The following is a 20,223-nucleotide window of genomic DNA, read 5'->3' on the forward strand; positions in this document are numbered from 1 at the left end:
TTCGATGCACGATGCTGGATGCTTGGGGCTGGTGCACTGGGACGACCCAGAGGGAGGGGAGGGAGGAGGGAGGAGGGTTCAGGATGGGGAACACATGTATACCTGTGGCAGATTCATTTTGATATTTGGCAAAACCAATACAATATTGTAAAGTTTAAAAATAAAATTAAAAAACAACAACAAAAAAAACAAATGACAAGCAAAAGAATTTTGCCAAGAAGGGGGAAAAAAAGTGTGCATCACTTTTTCTTTAATGCACTTTACACTGTTACAGCAGTGATATGATTATAATGCCATCCAGGAAAGAGACTTGCTTTCAAGTACAGCAGCCCTTCTCCGAATTTCTGACCAGTTCCAGTTCCTATTCCCCACTTTTTCTAAACTTGATTTGCTTCATGACTGAACTTACTTCCTAACACAACAGCAGCTGTAAACTGTCAAGTATGCACTCCCTTAGCCTTCTGGGTCCTGGGCTCCCACTGCTGCTCTGCAGAGCCATCCTCTCCCCTTACCCTTGGCCCTCCCACCTCGGGGAAGAGGAAGAGTCGTCTGCTCTTACTCAGCTAGTCCCTCTGCCCTGGTCCCATCTCCACTGGGTGCCCACAGGAAACTTACTCCATGAGCTACCTCCTCTGTCTCCATCCTTTCCACTCTTCCCCTCCCACCTCACTCCCAGACCTGTTCCTCTGCTTCTGTTCCCCTGTTAATGCCATCTTCCCTCATCAGCAGGCCCCAAAGCCTAAGACTTGGCCCCCGTCCTCCTCCTCTCCCTTGCCTGTGACTCAGTCCGTTACCAAGTCCTACTGAGCCTGCCTCCGCGCTCTCAGTCAGCACTGCCTGAGTTCAGGTCCACATCATCCAGCACCTGAACCACTGCTGTAGCAGCCTGCCTGGTGTGTCTTCCTCCAGCCTTGATCCCTTAACTGTGTCACTTTCCTTAAAAATCTTCAGTGGCCCTGCATTGCTGACTGAACAAAGTATACGTTTGCATGTATGGAAGAGGCCCCATGTGCCCCTCTCTGCTCCTGCCACGCCAGTCACTCCCACCCCACCCACACTGAACTGCCTCACAGTCCTCTAAACATCCAGTTGTTTCGCTCCTGGTGTGTCTCTGGTTTCCTTGGAGCAGCCTTTCCTAATGCATCCTCTGACACACACAACCCCATTTAAGCCTGATTGTGCTCACCCGGAAGCCTCAACTCATTCATCTTAACCAAGCAACGCCCCTTCCCAGCTGCCCTTATACTTTGCAGACACTTTCAGAAGAGGATTTTCATGTTGTATTTAGCAGGAGAAACCTATGGTGAATTCCTTGAGCCAATATTTCAAAAAAAATTTTGTATATGTCATCACTTAATGTTTGTAAATGATTAATTCATGAATGATGTCCATTTGTTTTGATAACCTTTAGGAGGATCAAAGAGACACAAAGACTACAATATTCAATTTTTACAAGTACAATCCAGTGTCATTAGGAAAGTCAAAAAATTTAAGAAATAATAATTTTTAGATACAAAAATTCAAAAGGAAATTCATTTAAATCCTGTTACACAAATACTAGTTTAGCAAGCTTCTGGTGCTTCAAGGCCTACTTCTAGAACTATTTCCTTGAGAGCTATACAACCTGCCTTACAAGTGGTTTAAGAAAACAAAATTAAAACCACCACCACCACTAAAACCATCCCCAGGTGGCAAGATGCCTTTATAAAAACCTGTCCGAGAAGGAACTGAATCAAGAACAATTTCCTAAAGGTTGCTTTCTGAGATGCATGTGTGATCCTGATTAGAGAACACTGGGCCATGGGTCAGTGAAACTGTTTCTTCAGCATATGTGATATGAAGAGACGGCACACGGCTTTCAGAAGGCCACATTCACTACCGCTTTGTGAAGGCGAAGCAGGGAACTGGGTCTGTAACATCTCAGTACCCAGCGCCGTTTGCCAAGAGCCCTTCTTTGTTCCGGTGATTTACACACCAGTGGAACTTAAACACCTTTTATCGTGAATAACGGCAGGGACAAACCCAGGACTTCTCCACTCTTCTAGTCCAGTTTATTAACCTTACCAAGTGAAGTGAAACTGGATTATCCTGAGATTGCCTCTAAAAATAACTTCACAGTGCTATAGCTATTTTGTGACTATATAATTTTTAAAATATGAGTCAGTGCTATTTCACTCATATGCCTCAGATTAAAAGCAAGATTGCATACTTTATCCAGTTTTATTCACTCAGAGGAACATAGGAAAAAACAAAGACATCAGACACTATCTGGATGTTAATCTTGGGCTCAGCTTCAGGAACTCCAGGAAATGCTTTCAGTTTGCAGGCTCTGAACATCATTAACAACCCAGAAGCAACTGTGTCTGCATTCCTGACACTTCCATAAAAAACATAGACAGGATTATGGCCGCCTTTTTTTTTACCACCCCCCCCAAAATCAACACAAAGTTTTGTATTTGAGCTCACTTGGCAGCTACCAGAGCCACAAGTACATACCTGCTTGGAATGAACCCTGGTTTATCCACTGCTGCCTTATATGGATATTTTGGCCAGCAGTAGTATTTTGAATTTTAATATACCGTATTTCATTGATTCTACTACATGTTTTTGTTTTTTGTTTTTTTCAACATCTCTGAAATTGGGATGAAGCTTATAATCAGTGGCATGCCTTAAGTTAATTGGTGATTTCTCTACATGGAATATATGTATCTTATATTCAGGTTAAGTCTTATGTTCAGTGGCATCTTAAGTTTGAAGTTTATATATATATTTGTATCAGTCTTAAAAATCACTTACCAATAAACAAGTGAGACCTAATTAAACTTAAAGGCTTTTCCACAGCAAACAAAACCATAAACAAAATGAAAAAACAACATACATGAGAGGAGAAAATATCTGCAAATGAAGTGACCAGCAAAGAATTAATTTCCAAAACATACCAACAGCTCGTACAGCTCTATCAAAAACAAACAATCCAATCAAGAACTAGGCAGAGGACCTAAATAGACCTTTCTGCAAAGAAGAAATACAGATAGCCAAAACACATATGAAAAGATGCCCAATATTGCTAATTATTAGAGAAATGCCAATCAAAGCTACAGTGAGGTACCACCTCACACGGGTCAAAATGGCATCCTTAAAATGCCTATAAACAATAAATGCTGGAGAGGGGTTAGAGAAAAGGCAACCATCCTATACTGTTGGTGGGAATGTAAATTGGTGCAGCCACTATAAAAAATAGTATGGAGGGTCCTTAAAAATCTACAAATAGAGCTACCATGTGACCCAGCAGTCCCACTCCTGGGCATATATCCAGAGAAAGCCATAATTCAAAAAGATACAAGAATCCCAATGTTCATTGCAGTAGTATATATACAATATCCAAGACATGGAAGTAAGTTAAATGTCCATTGACAAAGGAATGGATAAAGAAGATGCAGTACATACTTATAGTGGGATACTACTCGGTCATAAAGAATGAAATAATGCCACTTGCAACAACATGGATGAACCTAGAGATTATCTTACTGAGTGAAGCCAGACAAATGTATGATATCCTTTATATGTGAAATCTAAAAGAAAAAAAAAAAGACACAAATGAATTTATTTCCGAAACAGAAACTCACAGACACAGAATACAATTTTATGGTTACCAAAGGGGAAAGGGGGCCAGGGGAGGGATAAATCAGGAGGGAGGGATAAATCAGGAGGCTGGGATTAACATGTACATACCACTATATATAAAATAGGTAAACAACAAAAAGCAAAAACAAAGCAAAAAAAAAAAAATCACTTGGTTTCTAAGACCAATTCAGTACATAAACAGAACAGCAGTAAAAGTGACAATATTAGCTGTAATTTCATTGTTTCATTGTAGTTTCATTGTTTGCAAATCATATTGTCACATTATGGTTTTGACTCTTGTATTACTATTGTCTGCTGGAGGAAATCATATATATAAGAAATTATCTCAAGTAAATGTAATTGATGCAGATCAGTAACTTCCTTGTTCCCTCTCCCTTTTCTTCTAACCTGTTTCTTGAATACATTTTCAGCCAATATTTGCTCAGAAGTCTTAAAGTGTTAATATTCAAAATATTTTTTCCTTTATTCTTTAATGTTCAGGATTTGGATGTATTGTTTTTCTATTCTACCAGTGTTTTTCATCTGGCTTAAGCTAAAATGGCTTCTCTTTCCTATGCATAAAGTCTATAGGTATCTTAGTGTTTGAATTCTTTGGGGGTTCCTTTCTTAGGGATAAAAGAATCTACTGCAGTAAAATTTTTATGAGCTGGGAAGATGAGTGAGTAATTACTGTACTCAAACAGGGATTCTGATTAACTGTAACTTCTATAGTTTCTAAAATATATTTTCTTTGCTAACATAGTAAGTATCAAAATAGTTTTGAACAGAAATTGGTCCTTTTTGATTATTCTGTTGTGACCAGTCACTAAATATCACCTTCAACACCCATGGCCCCAACTGTGATCACAGAGAACAGAAGGAGGATCATCCAACAAAATCCTTACAGGATCCAGACAGACTTTACATCACTCCTCCTCCTCCTCCTCCTCTGTGCTGTAGCGCTCAGAATACGCCAGTGCTTGTATAACATGTAGATGAAACTGCTTACAGCTGGAGGGAACCAGTTGGAAAGTTCCACTGTAAAAACTGTTTTCAAAAGTAAATCACAGGATATTGGCTTGATTTATCACCATTTCTAAAACAAAGAGAAAATCAAGCTCTGAAAGAAACTTTAAATGCTTAGTTCCACTCAACCAAGGTTTTTGTAAATGTAACCGTACTGTGCCTCTTCACACTAACCGTGACTTGCGTATGAGTGCTTTGAAGGGAAATAATCTCATGTATGGTTTCCCCCGGCCACGTGTCACTACTCTTTTTCAGGTCCACACATTCAGAGGGCCACACTGGTGTGAATACTGTGCCAACTTCATGTGGGGGCTCATTGCTCAGGGAGTGAAATGTGCAGGTAAGAGCTCGTCCCTTTTCTCTTTATTGAGTAAGACATGAAGTAATAAGGAATAACTTAGGAGGAGACTGGCTGTTAGGTGCATAAAATGGGCTGAATCCCTATTTGCTCTTAACATGCAATAGGCCATTGACATCTCAGGCATCCCCTTTGGATATTGATATTTTATCTGCCTTTAACCTTCCTGTACTTAATGGGCAGCAGTCTGGTCCATTAAAAAGAGGGAAGTCATCTTGTTCAGAAAGTCTGATAAAAGGAGGTAAAAGTAAGGCAGTTAAATTTGCCTTGCCTTTGATGTTGCAGTAACTAAATTTGTAAAAATGATTTTTTTTTAAAAGCAATGTACAGGGACCTATGATTGTTGCCTTAGAAACTGAATTTTAAAAAGCTTGTTAAGCTGAATTGTCCTTACTAAATTTTGTGAAATCAAATTGAAGCTTTAAAAACCTGTGAATTTATCTTCAAAGATGATTATCATATTTTGAAAAACCACTTAGTCACTGATACTTTGTTTTTGATATTTTGAAAGCTTGAATTTGCCAAATCCTTTTTATAACATATGACCATAGTATTTTAGATTTAAATTTAGAAACTTGTAAGATTTCCACATAAATAACCAACTCAGGGATTTATTGAAATGCTTTATGAAATAAGTGTTACTGAAATCATGTGAAATTCATTTGTATATAACAACTATACTGAGTACTGGCCATTTACTCAACTGCTCTAAATTCTGGCACAGACTTAAAAATTATTATTTGTTTCAAGTGTGTGATATTAGGTCATAGAAGTTTCTGCTATTTAAATTTTAAAGCTAAAAAATATGTTCTTACATGTTTTTTGCATGAAGTTTAACTGTAAATATGTATATGAAGAGTAAAGTATTTTGAAGGTAACTGAAGTAATTGTCAAACTTAGCACTGTAAAAATCCACATTTCTTTTGTGGCATGATTCTTAATGGAATATTTTTGTTGTCCATTATGTGCAGAAACTTCTAGAGTCTGATTTTTTTATTTCTCAATTGCATTTTCTTTGAATAGCAAGATAAGTATGCATTGCATGTGAGCATTCCAAGTTACCCTCCCCCCCACAACCTTCGACTTCCTTAGCACCACTAAGGCATGATAAGGTTCCAGGCTTATGTCACTAGCCAGATCCATTCATGGACTTCTCTGCCACATGGAGCGGTAAGAATTCCCCACGCCTTGACTTTGAACTGTGCAAAGGTGTCCTTCAAGGAGAGCCTCAGCTCAGCCAGTCTAATTCCTCCATCATCCTAGAGGACTGACAGCCCCATTTGCAGGTTTCTGCCCAGAGAGTAAATGAGAACATTAGCTTTCTGGCTGGTGGTTGCCCAGAGTCATTATGAGGAAGCATCACTGGGAAGGCTATGGTTGAGCCTCGAACTGGAGGGGACCACAGTGGAACATAGTGGTGTAGTTAAGATCAACCACATTGTCATGGTGTTTCAAAGGCAAATGACATACACTTTCCAAAGCACAGATCACCTGTTCAAAGAATGATGGTCTCGATAAGCTTGGTTTGCCTTTATGACATAACCTTGACCAGCTGAGACTACAATGGTTTTCAAACACTTTATGACTATCACTAACTCAAAAGCTTTTCTTTGACTAGAGTGATGGTGTGTATCATGTATGTTTTGAAAGAGTGAAGGCCATCTGCATGAGAATTCTGAGTTAGCTATTGGCAGAAAACTAGCACCACACATATGAATAATTTTTGGCAGTATGCTACAGTCCAAAATCATATTTGAAAGAAATGTTTTGGAATGTTTATGATAGTAATAATGTGAAGGAAAAGAAATAAAATGATTCATCCCATCCCATAGGCACTGACTTGAATAGCCTTTTGTTTTTATTGTGAGTAAAGGTCAAGAATGTAAAGAAAAGCTTATTGGTTTTATGTTATATCTTGCCTTCAAAAGCATTATATTCTATGTGACTGGAACTGTATTACTGAGCTGTATAAAACAGGTCAACCCAGTTTTTAAATGTGGAAGGTTGGGATTTGAATTATTCTATGACTAATTACATTTAGATTGACAGTGAGATTCTTTCATCTAAAATGGCTCATCCTGATTTTTGAGCCATCTACTTTATTTAAAACAAAATGCAAAGAATTAATAATTTAAAGAGAGAAAGAACTATGGTAGGGTGAACACTGGCTGCCCAAAAATGTCTGCTTCCTAATCACCAGAACCTGTGCCCATGGCATAGGTCTTGCCTTTCATGGCAAAGGAGACTCTGTGACCAAGTTAAGGAATTTGAGATGGAGATGAGGAGAGTCCTGTGGATTGTCAGAATGGGCCCAATGTAGTCATAATTGCAAGAGTCCCTAGAAGAGCGATGCAGTAGAGGCTGATTCAGAGAAAAGATACAAGCACAGAAGCAGAGGTCAGGAAAGAGCAAAGATGCTATACAGCTGGCTTTGAAGGGGGCCACGAGCCAATGAATGCAGGTGGCCTCTGGAAGCTGGAAAAAGCTAGAAAAGAAACAGATTCTTCCCTGGAGCCTCCAGAAGGAACACAGGCTAGCTAAGGCCTTGATTTCAGTCCAGTGAAACTGATTTTGTACTTCCGACTTCTAGAACTGTTAGATGATACGCTTGTATTGTTTTAAACCCCTGAGTTTATGGTAATTTGTTACAGCAGCAATAGTAAACTAATACACTAGCCACTGAACATTAAAGCTGGTACTTCCAAAGAAAAGTGGCTTGCTTACAACTTCTCAGAAAAGAGATGTATTTTTCTGCTTTTGACAGCTTGCTTTCTTTTCTTCAAAATCCACCAAGGCAGAAGAGAGCTTGTCAGGAACTTTTAAATAATGTTTGGCAAGAGCAGCAATTTTGTATCCCACCACCCCTTTTTTTTAAAACATTATATAAAGTGTTGGGTGTTGTTCCAGTCACCAGGCTGGCAGCCAATAGCGAGCAAGCTGTCCCTTCAGGACCCAACACTCTAGGCTTGCTCAGCAGCCCACACAGACAAGGACAACCGAGGGAACAGCGAGGGTAGGCATGGGCCTGCAGTCACTGCAGATGTGCTCTCCAAAGCCCCACAGTCTGCGTTAAACATCCCTGCTACGACAGTCTGCCTTACTCTCGCTTCTTTAAAGTGAGTAAAACGACATTGCAAGGGACCATCTAACTGCAGCTTGGGAGCACTGCTCCTCCTACTAAAATAGTTATGAGCAAAGTAAGTAGCGTTCAAAAGTAAAGGGCAAAGGATCATTGTCGTTCAGATAGAATAATATTACGAGACCATTTTTCCTTTATGAAATGTAAGCTTATAGGTTAAAGTAATCTATTATTATTATATAATCACTGAGATCATCAAACATCCCTCTCATTAAAAAGACCATTATTCCACCAGCATTCCTGAATTGTTTTCATTTAGCCTGCCCAGAATATTCTAAGAAGTTAAGCCGGATGATAATTGTAAATCAGACGTATCAGCTTAGTGTTTGTTATTTAGGAAAGTGACTTCATTTTTCCAGTGTATCATTGTCATTGCTGCCAGCCCTCAAAAGGAAATAGCAGCAGTTTTTTCCTAATAATAAAATGTATTTATTGCTTTGTGTATAAAGCACTTAACTCTTAGGTTAGAGAAAGGGAAGTAATGTCTTTTAATTACTGCTTTGATTGTATCTAAAAAGTTACAGTTGTCCTTGTAATCCAATGAGAAATTGGTCAGACTTGCCTAAGACTTTCATATAGCTCCTTTTATACATGAAAGCAGTATTTTCATAAATATTCCCAAAAGCAAAATATTCTCAATTTTGCTTGTGAAAATAAGGCCTTCTAATGCATGTTAAAAATGAGCTAGTCCCACTATTCTGGGGTGGTAGTGGGATCAACTACGAGACATGTTTAAAAACTTCTATTTGCAGTTATTTAAAATGGGAACACTCATAGAAAAGAATGAATAATTACCTTTCTTTTCAAAACACATATTAATATTACCCCTTAATCCTCTCAGTAGAATATAAATATCAGCTATGTATTTCAAAAAATAGGTTTCTGTGCTTTTTAGATATAAAACACATTTTTTGGGGAGAACTCAAGCCCAGAAAATCTGACAGTAACTTCAAGTTAGTAGTCTAACAGAAATACTTTATAAGGATAGGTTATGTTTTGAATTTCTCATTCCTCCTTTCTTGTGTTTATTCTGTGCTTATTAACTTGAAGAATTGGGAGGGGACAATGTGGTTTAATTGTAACATAAAAATAACCTGCCAAGCCAAGAGATGCAACAAATGAAATAATCTTTTATGGATTTTTTTTTTTTAATTTATAGTGTAGAGCTTCCCTGGGAGAAATGGAACTATATAGGAGTTATATGACTTTAATAAATAAGTATGAAAACCAAATAAAGTCTTAATGGCAAACTGAAATATTGATATACTGCTAGTCCCTGAAGCAGCAATTTTCAGAGCACGCTCAGAGCTGGTATATTGCACTGTGAACTTAAGGGTATAAAGATGCTTTATTTTAATGACTTTGCCCTATCCTTTGGTCCTCTGAAGGACTTCATATCCAATCCTGCCAAAAATTTGGCCTTTGAAATTCTAAAAATTGAGCATAATATATTGTCCCATAGTTTAATCTTATTCAAATAGAAGAAAGAATATCAGAAAGCATTTCCATCCTCATTAAATACCTAAATCTGACCATAGTCATCACTTTATCCAGTGTTCAGTGAATCACAAATAAATTAGGCATTTGCTGGTGTTTAAAATGAGAGAGAACTGCAAACACTCAAAGGAAAAAAAGTTAGTATCAGACCATTAGTGCCATTCAGATATTTTGATATTCTGTGGATACATTCAAATTTTACTGTTTCCTTTCTACTGGATTTCCATTTACAGTTTATAGTTAGGAAAGAATGTGACAAAATAAGATATAATGGGTAGGTTTTATCACTGCTTTTTAAACGTCCTTGCCAAATCATGTATCGATACCTATATAACAGTAAAATACAGCCGTGTCTTTTAAACTTAAGTATATACAACAAATAATAGAAACCACACACATTATTGAATAAAAGGTTGAAAATAGCAAATTCATCTTCAGCCCTGAAAATAATAACTCAGCATACATGGTGTACTGCTAGTGAAAAGTGACATGTATCACTGAGTGGGAAGAGCACAGTCTAGGAATTAAGAAGCCAAGGTTAAAATCTCCTTTCTACCACTTTCTGGCGGAGTAACTTTCAAACAAATCCTTTAGCCTCTCTGAGCTTCACTGTCTTTTTGAAATGAAGACAGTGGGATAGGTTATTAATACCAGCCCTTTCCAGCTGGTTCTGTGACTTCTGTGCACACACTTAAAGCATTAAAGTAACTTAAAGTACCTCAGCATTATTTTTAGATAATGAAGCTCTGCCGACTTTTATACTTCTAAAATACTATGTAAGTTTTTCCAGTGCTAGACGAGATGAATAAATAGGCTTTGTTTTATTCCTCACAATGATGATAACAAAAGAATATGTATGTCAGCTATCAGAAGACTGTGAAAGTTCGGTATGAGAAGGAAGGCTGGGACTTCCCTGGTTGTCCAGTGGTTAAGACTTCTTGCCTTCCAACACAGGGGGTGCAGGTTTGATCCCTGGTCAGGGAGCTAAGTTACCATGTGCCTCAGGGTCAAAAGACCAAAACATAAAAAACAGAAGCAAGATTGTAACAAACTAATAAAAGTCTTTAAAAAATGGTCCACATTAAAAAAAAAGTGGGGGGTGGCGGCTGATTAGGGACCTCAGGACTCAGAGAACTCAGAAGTCAGTTGCCTGGTGGTATTTTGGATTTTTTTTTTAACGCTTGTGTATCCCAGCCTGAGCACTAGAGACACCCACGAGTCATAAATGCCAGCAGACACAAAAAAATAATCCCGAGAGAACCAGCTCTCCTATGCACAGTCTTGGGGAAAGGGCAGCTGAGCCAGATAGAAACCTTTTAGTGCATCTGCATTCTCCAGGTGGACACCATGACAAAGCCACATTGCCCCCCGCCCCCGTGGATACTGCGGCAGAAGCCTGTGGGTAGATACCTGTTTTCCATCCCACTCTGCAGTAACAGGGTTGTACTTCTCTCCTGTGAGTCTTCCCCCCACCATCCTGCAGGAAGAAAGTGGTACCCTTCCTTGGCTGAGCCTGTGGGTGGAACCCTGACTTTCATCCTCACCCTCAAGTAGAAGTAGCGCCCATTCAGCCTAAATCTACAGGCAGAGCCCTGTCTCCACCCCTGCCCTGCAGTAATGAGGCAGCTGAGACCACGATCAGAACTCTGTCTTTAGTACCCACCCTGCAGTTCATGCAGCACAATACTTCTCCCCAACCAGGCATGGAGGCAAACCAAGACTTCTCCGCCCTGCCGTAATGACTAGGACCTCTTCCCTGCCCAGAATGTGGGGTAGAGTCCTGCCATTTGAATAACATACAAGTTTGGTGGGCAAAATAACACTGCAAAAGCATTACAAAGGCTTTGTAAACTAGGTTGACATTTGAAACACAGCCTATATAGTGTGCCAGGATGTGCATTCTAAATCTAAACAGGTTAACTACCTGCTAAAGTTGAAGATTTCAGGAGGGACCACACAGTCTTATAACACTCAAAATATCCAGGATGCAGTTCAAAATTATACTTCATTACCAGCAACCAGGAAAATCTCAACTCAGATGAAAGAAGACAGTCAATAGTCACCAATATTGAGATGATATAGATAGATGTTGGAATTATCTGATAAGGAAAACAGCATTCATAAAAATGTTCCAAGAAGCAATTAGAAAGACTCTTGAAACAAATGAAAAATAGGAAATATCAGAAAGAAATAAAGATATAAGAAAGAATTAAGTGGACGTTTTAGAACTGAGAAATTTATGAACAAAATACCCACAGGATGGGCTCAGAAGTATTGATAGATTGGATATGTCAGAGGCAGGAATCCATGAACCTGAAAAATAGATCAATAGAAATTATCCAACTTAAATGAGAGGGGAAAATAGATTTTAAAAAGTGAACTGAGCCTCAAAGACCTGTAGGACAGTAACAAGATTTAACATTTGTGTTGTTGGAATCCCAGGAGAGGAATAATAAGTGGGAAGGGTAAAGATATTTGAGAAATCAGTGGCTGCAACTCCCCAGATTTGGTAAAGCAGTCAGAGAAAAATGATGTGCCTGCTTGGAGGTACTTTTCTGTAAATGAAATGTACTAAGAACTGTGTAGATGAGGAAGCAGCTATAACCCCAACATCCCAGTCCTTTTCAGGACCTGGCATTCACATCTGACAAACAGAATTGGCCTAGAGGTCAGCCTAGCTCCTGACCCTAAGCTGGTCATGATAGTGCCATTCAAGGAACCCTGGGGCACTGCCTAGGAAAGGCCCCTCAGAGTTACTTCCTTCTTCTGAATAACAACAGAGAAATGTACAGCCTCTCATTAACATAATAATAGAACCTAATAGTAGATCCAATATTAATGGATAAATACTATTATTATTCCCATTCTGTATAAGTCACAGAAAATTTTAAGTAAGTCATTCAAAAGCACACATCAATAGATCTAGCTCTAAATTATAGAAGCTGTCCAAAACATTAAAATGTTCAGGGGAAGTGAGGTCTTTTAAGTGGACATTTTACCACCAATTTGCCTTATGATTGAATCAGAAACTTTATTTATATCTAATATAGAATAAAGAGAAATTTAGGATTTGGGTCCTGGACTCATTTGGACATTATTTGACTATGTAGAACAATGTTGGGTCATTTCTTGAGATGGCACACTAGAGCTCCTATCCCTGGCAGCCTTTCCGTACTCGAAGCAGCAGCTGTTGTTCTTTAGTGATGGTCATGTTGGGACACTATCAGCACTGCCGTGCTATCTCCGGTGCTGTTCACTTACAGACAGACCCCTGCAAAGACCCAAACCTGTCTTTTCACTTGGGCGATGCTCAGAACATAGGACTTCCTCCCTAAGAGTCACCACAAGCTTTAAGTTCTTTTGTCAGATTGGCAGTGTCTACATATTTGATGAAATAACAATTTTATTTTTAAGCCATGGCTAATTTTCCTTGTCTCTGTTAACTGTTACTGTCAAATATAACTCGATTGCAACTTTACCGAAGGTCATGATGATGATCATTGTCGGTATTTGTCTAACATTTTACAATATGCAAATCACCTTGACTACATTGGCTCCTTAATTCTCATAACAATTCTGTGAGGTGAATGTTATGCTCCCCTTTCTGCCCAAACAGTAAGCAAAACTGAAGCTTACCCAAGGACCACAGACAGGGTAATCACATTGTATGGTTTTCAAATGCATTGTGTGCTGAGTCGCTTCAGTCGTGTCCGACTTTTTGCAACCCCATGGATTGCAGCCTGCCAGGCTCCTCAGTTCATAGGATTCTCCAGGCAACAATACTGAAGTGGGTTGCCATGCCCTCCTTCAGGGGATCTTACCGACCCAGAGATCACACCTGCATCTCTTGAATCTCCTGAATTGGCAGGAGGGTTCTTTACCACTACCGCCACCTGGGAAGCCCCTAATCCATTAAGACCTGGCTGTAAACTATGTGTACCCCACTTGAATTTGATTTACAAGAGGTCAGTGTCAAGTTTTCATGAGCTTAAAAACAAACGGGTAACATTTACCAAAAAACCAGAAAGACAAAATTTAGTTAAATTATTCAGGTACAGTCCATGTCTCCTAAGTCTAATTTAGCAAAATATTTGTATTTCTCTCTGCTTCTTCTAAAATGCCATTGTGCTCTTCTTCTTGAAAATAAAATGTCTCAAAATGTTAACTAGAAAATATTTGGACTCTGGCATTTTAGAATTTATAACCCAATAAAATGACAAAGCAAAGGAATAATTTCAGTAGAGGCAGTATGGTATAGGTGTTAAAATCGTGGACATTACAATCTTTGTAGGCTTGAATCTTGGCTCCACAATGTACTAAACGCTGTAGGTAAGTTACTTAACACCTATGTGCTTGGTTTCATCACATTTATAAAAGAGAATAAAACCTGTTTTATAGAAATTTGTGAGTTTAAATAATGTAAAGCACTTGAAATAGTGTGCTTGGCATTAGTAAGCTGTTGATGATAGCAGTAACAAATAATAACTATAGCTACTTTTAGCTATCTAGATGTATTCTATATCATTATCATATGCATATATTTAAAGAGCTATGAGTATATATAAATATGATCAGCATCATTTTAAGAGGGCCCTTGGATACTCTTTACTTTTGGGGGTTCACTTCCACCTCATATTAGATTTGTTAAAATGCAGTTATATCCCACATTGAATATAATTTTTATGTAACTTTAAAGAAATGGATAAGTTTTTAATTGGCATAATATTACATTTTGTAGACATTTAATTGAACACTTATTAACTTTGGTCTGGGTTGGTATTCTCTTGAGATCATACAGTGAGTAAATGATGGAACATGAGCTGGAATTCTAGTCTTCTAACTTAAAATCAAAATTTTCCAAAAGAGAGAATGAGAGGAATGTTCCCCTCACTCTGCTGGCTGAAAGCTAGTCTTTAAACCTAATTCAGGTTGAAGTGTCTTGCCAAAATAAACACTCCAGAACACTCAAAATTCTGAAAATAATAATGAATTTTTCCTTTTTAAATTCTTCAGATTGTGGTTTGAATGTTCATAAGCAGTGTTCCAAGATGGTCCCAAATGACTGTAAGCCAGACTTGAAACATGTCAAGAAGGTGTACAGCTGTGACCTGACAACGCTCGTGAAAGCCCGCACCACCAAGCGGCCCATGGTGGTGGACATGTGCATCAGGGAGATCGAAGCTCGAGGTGAGGTGCTTCCAGCGGCTCAGAGCAGCCACAGCCCCCTGCACAGCCAGGCTTCCTTCTGCAGGTTAGGGGGAATGGTTCCAGATACTAATCTGGACGTCTGAAAGCAGTTAACAAGTAATTACCAACATGATTTCAAGGTACACTTAACCAGTTATAAGAAATATGCTTAAAAATATATTTATGGATGATTCTCCCAGTCTGTAAAATTTGACATATAAATGCCAGTTCTTTTTTCAGTTTTTATACTTTGCTTAGGTCCAAAAAGCAAAGAAATAAATGCTCTGTTTAAAACAGGCCAAACAACCAAAATCCAGAACTACGCCCTAATTAGTCTCTGCCACTTTGGAGATAATTGCTACGGGCCTATTAATATAGTTGATCTCAGTCTTCTCTTATGTAAAAGAATTTATGGTATGGCAGTGGTGGTGAAATTATTTCCCTTAAGACTTAAGGCATTTGATCTAGTTAGACAAAATGATGAGCCAAATTACAGATATTCAGGCGAGAGTACGTCAGAATTAAAGAACTGTGAGTAAAACGATTTTATTTTAGGAGAAAAGTATGAAGAGGTTTCTAAACATACATATTTCTAAACATATATGTTTCATCATTCTTCCTGACACATTGCTTCCCTAACCTGAAGTATGAGAAAAAGTTAAAATCTGAGGAAAGGACTTTACCCCAAAGAGACTAATTAGCTCCTCTGCTCTATTTTTACAGGTCTTAATTCTGAAGGACTGTACCGAGTCTCAGGATTTAGTGACCTAATTGAAGATGTCAAGATGGCTTTTGACAGAGGTGTGTTTTCCAGCAGGTTCATTACCTTAGGACAATAATACTCTACCCAAAGAGACATAATTTCTTATTTTATTCTTTCCATTGTTTTTCTAAATCACTATTTATTATTATGCCAAATAAAATAACTTAGCTTATAATTTTTATAATTTCTGTATTAGTTGTAAGTATTAACCTATTAAATTTCAGGATGAGAAGGAAGTGTAAAATTTAACTATATTACCAATATTGGAGTCTCCAAGGCTGGTCCATGTTCACCAAAATATATACAGAGCAATTAAATTTACCAGAAACCATGGAAAAAACAGTGGAAGTAGGTGGGAGAGGAAGGAATCTAAGTCATTACAGAGCTCAGATTTCCCAGGTCTGTGGTGGCTGACCTAACTCTGCCTGCTGTGCATGCCTCCCCAGCATCTTGTCATCCAAGTTCAAGCTCATTAATTTTCATTTAAGAAATGTAGGGTTTTGACCACATGTGCTAATTAACTTACTTCCTGAAAGCTTTACTTCTGAGTTGATATGATCTATTTGGTAAAAAAGGAGAAGCTTTGTGAATTTTCCTGTAAGTTGGCATGCATGCTTAGCACTTCCCAGCTAATTGACTGTTGGAATGGTATTACATGGTCAAAGTAGTCTTCTCTCCAACATTGTTATGCTGAAATATTGTGTTAAATCTCCAGTATCACAAAACTGCCAAAATATGTGGATTTGAAAGGCCAACCAGGAAAAAAAAAAAAAAATCAATCTCATGTGTTGGGGCAAGAATCTGAGAGGACCTAAAGACCTTCTGGCATCAGACCCCTCTGTGGGAGGAGGGGCCCAGCCAAAGAAAAGCTCAGCGCAGCTTATTTTCTTTTAACATTTAAATTAAGGTTTTGTTCCCATGGTTCTCCGATTTGTCTTTGTGTTGAGCACTGGAATAAATGGTACCAAAGAGTGTAAGCTTGAATATAGGAAGTAAAAAGAACGGGAGTTGTGATGGTGAAGAGACCCTTTTCTTTGCAAGTACGCACTTCTGGTTCCATCACACTCCTCTCCCATCACAGACCTCTAACAGCCAACAGAGGTAGAAGACAAAATAAATGAGATATTATCATCAACACAGAAGAAATCTAGGTCAGCCCACATATTTGACAAGATTGGAGATGAGGTGAAGAAATGACATCGGGAACAACCCTGAATCTAAACAAGATTGAATGTTAAGAGGCATTTCTTTTTCTCCGGAAGGTAACAACTGATCAAGTCCATTCCCAGCCACTGGCAGTGGGAGATTTGCCATATAACCCCTCCTTTCTTGCTCCTGCCCACAGTTTCCTCTATTAACATCTCTCATTCATATAATACAGTCTGTTATAATTGTGAGCCAATATTGATGTCAATACATTATTACTGACTACAGTCAGTAGTTTACATTAAAGTTCTTCTTTATGTTGTACAGTTCTATGGTTTTGGGCAAATGCGTAACGTCACGTATCCACCATTACAGTGCTGTACAGAACTTTGACTGCTGTAACAATCCTTGCACTCCATCTGTTCTTCTTCTTCCCCTTCCTCCCCGAATGCCGCTGATCTTCTTACTGACTCCATAGCTTTGCCTTTTCCAGATTGTCAAATAGTTGGAATCGTTCAGTATGTAACTTTTCCAGACCGGCCTCTGTTACTTGGCAATGTGCACATAAAGTTCCCCCATGTCTTTTCATGGCTTGAGAGCTCATTTATTTTTACCACTGAATAATATTGTTTTTGTCTGGGTATACCACAGTTTATCAGTTCACTTATTGAAAGCCACCTTGGTTGCTTCCATGCTTTTGGCAATTGCAAATATAGCTGCTAGAAACATTTATGTGCAGGTTTTTGTGTGGACAAAAGTTTTCAGTTCCTTTGGGTAAATACCAAGGAGTATGATTGCTGGATTATATGGTAAGTGTTTGTTTAGCTTTGCAAGCACCTGCCTGCTTTCTGAAGTGCCAGCTCCTCTTTGTATTTCTGCCAGCAACCAGAGAGAGTTCCGGGGCTCTACATCCTTGTCAGCATTTGGGTTGTCGGTGTTCCGGGTTCTAGCCATTCTAATAGCTCTGTGGGGAAGAGGCTGCTTTTTCATCCTTAGAAATCTTTCATAAGCCAAATGGAATAAAAGAAATTAGTATAAGATCTAGCTCAGAGTAGAAACTAATTAAATCTTTAGTAGATGAAAATTGAGCTGTTTTAACAGAGTACTAAGTGCAGGGGAGGGCAGAAGGGGTCACCCTGAAGGAAGGCCAGCTTTCCTTCAGGGTTAAGGCCCAGCAAGTTTAAAACATTCCTGTGTTTTATAATTTCTTCTCTTGTTATCGCAACACTCTAGAGTTTTGTTTTGCCTTTCCTTCTCACTAATTCTCCTATCCCCGGGGCTCAGGCAAGAGCGAACATTATGTATGAGAACCCAGGGTGAATCGAAGGCGGCCTTTTGTGCTGGGTCTTTTATAAGTTGGGAGGACCTCAGTTGTTATTTTTCACATTCTCTATGTTTATTTTAAAAAGAAAGAAAAAGTTACCCCACAATATTCCTCTAGGAATTCTCACGAAATTTTAAAATATTTTTGTTAACCTCAGTCATCTTCTACTATCCCCCTCCATCATAAATCGTGGAAGAATAAATAACTTTAGAATAAAAAATTCAGGTTGTCTTCCACAGAAAAAAAACACACATGTATCAGCACAGTGAATTTGATGTTTAAAACTGAAGCATTATGAATCTTTAACAGTGTACAAAAATGTTATTTGTTAAAAGTGCTATGAATCCAGATATTTACTTCTGTTTCTTTTAACATCCTTCAAAGATGGTGAGAAAGCAGATATTTCTGTGAACATGTATGAAGATATCAACATTATCACTGGTGCACTGAAACTGTACTTCAGGGATTTGCCGATTCCACTCATCACATATGACGCCTACCCTAAGTTTATAGAGTCCGCCAGTAAGTATGTAGGCATGCGCTTGTAACCTGAAAAATCGTCTCTTCTAGGTAATCACATCTCCTGTTTTTTTCTGCTGAGTATCTTGAATGCATTTTATGAAATGTTTCTCCCTGGCCTCTCTCCATGGCTAATGTACTCACAAGAATTTTGAACTCTTCTCTAACATAGGTTATTTATGACTTCTACCATCAGAAGCATCTTTGTAATTTGTAACCTTTACTTTCCACAGTAAGGCTTAACACCAGTTCTCCTAGACATGAACAGTAGTTTTGTAAAGTAAAATAAAAATAACTAGAAAAACAAATTGAAAAAATACCAACTATCTGTTGTTAGATTCAGCAAACACAAAGATGACTCTGTCAGACTGCTATAAAATATATAAATTCTTACTTTCAGTTTCTGTCCTTATCCTGTGACACGCCAGTAACAGTTTGCAGACTGGCTCAGGTTCATAGATTATACTTTAAGAAGCTCTGTTTTAGATCAAATGTTAAGAAATAAAAGTTTTAAAAAGTTAACTTTTTAAAAAGTTAAAAAATAAGCTCTAGTTAAGATGAAAATGAGAAAAAGCAAAGGCTCATTTGCCAAATTTTATTTATGGTGCAAAAATCATACCTGTAGTTCACACTTTTTTTTTTTTAAAGAAGGGAATTCTTAACAGATTTTAAGTGTTGGCATTACCTTTTTTTTTTTTTCTGAAAAGATAGGCTATTTCCGTCGTTTGCTCTCTCTCTTAAAAACCATATGTTGTCTTGATCTTTAAATAATAACATCACTTCCTTAGTAACACTGATTTGCTTTTTGATTTTGGAATTTCATGAAGTACAAACTTTCTTTGTTCTAATTTTCAGTTTCCCTTCAGAGCTCATGTTGAGAATTTTTGTGGTTAGTTCCATGGAGCCCTGATTCCTCGCGGGTCAGTTCAAGCTCTCATGTAGAGAACAGCTGTGAGAATTGCACTGATTTTTTACAAGCATTCATGTTAGAAGCCACAAGACTCTATCTCTTCCATGGGAATTCAGGATGCGTTCAGGGCAGATCATGAAAATTGTCTGAAGGCGCTTACGGGTTCTTGTTTGGTGGGGCACAGGTTTCCTCCCAGAGAGAGAAATCACATAACTGCTAATCTGGAACGCACTTGACACACACCTGTGCCATGAAGGGCTGCTCAGACCTCGGTTTACCCCAGTCCCCAGGACAGCATGGGGCTCCACTGCACAGTGTTTCTGTCCCCATGTGGCTCGGGAGTAACAGTGAAATGTGACTGGCTTGTGGGCATCCAGTTAGCAAAGGACAGAGCTGGGATTCAAACCCCAGTTCTGAATGCTGCATAACCTTTATCTACTTAGAAGAAAAATCTAAGCTCTCCTTATGGATCTTAAGGCCTTTCACCCCTCACTCCCAAATTACCTCACTGCCTTTCCCCATATCCACCCAAGCTGCTGAGGACAATCTCCCCTCTTTATTATCCTTCCAAAGCAGTTGTCACCATTCTTGGTTTGTGTCTGAAACAGCCCTCCTATTCAGCGAAGTCAGCAAGCTCCCTATGTCACCCCTCAGAGAGCTCTTGAAAGCACATCGTAAGAAACTTCCCTTAAGGTAGAAATTCCATTTCCCTCTAAGATTGTTTGATGTG

At 38.5% G+C, this 20,223-nt stretch overlaps 1 protein-coding gene across 1 annotated transcript in view; it reads left to right on the forward strand.

The window, feature by feature from the left end:
- The window catches only part of LOC105002943 (N-chimaerin), a 48,523-nt gene that overhangs the window by 20,770 nt on the left and 7,530 nt on the right, over nucleotides 1-20,223 (forward strand). The window contains exons 2-5 of the mRNA XM_010859803.1: nucleotides 4,906-4,990; nucleotides 14,658-14,831; nucleotides 15,555-15,632; nucleotides 18,449-18,586. Coding sequence (XP_010858105.1) covers nucleotides 4,906-4,990; nucleotides 14,658-14,831; nucleotides 15,555-15,632; nucleotides 18,449-18,586 — 475 coding nt within the window. The remainder of the gene's footprint in view (nucleotides 1-4,905; nucleotides 4,991-14,657; nucleotides 14,832-15,554; nucleotides 15,633-18,448; nucleotides 18,587-20,223) is intronic.

This window comes from Bison bison, unplaced genomic scaffold, assembly GCF_000754665.1.
Source record: "Bison bison bison isolate TAMUID 2011002044 unplaced genomic scaffold, Bison_UMD1.0 scf7180017864460, whole genome shotgun sequence".
Lineage (NCBI taxonomy): Eukaryota > Metazoa > Chordata > Mammalia > Artiodactyla > Bovidae > Bison > Bison bison.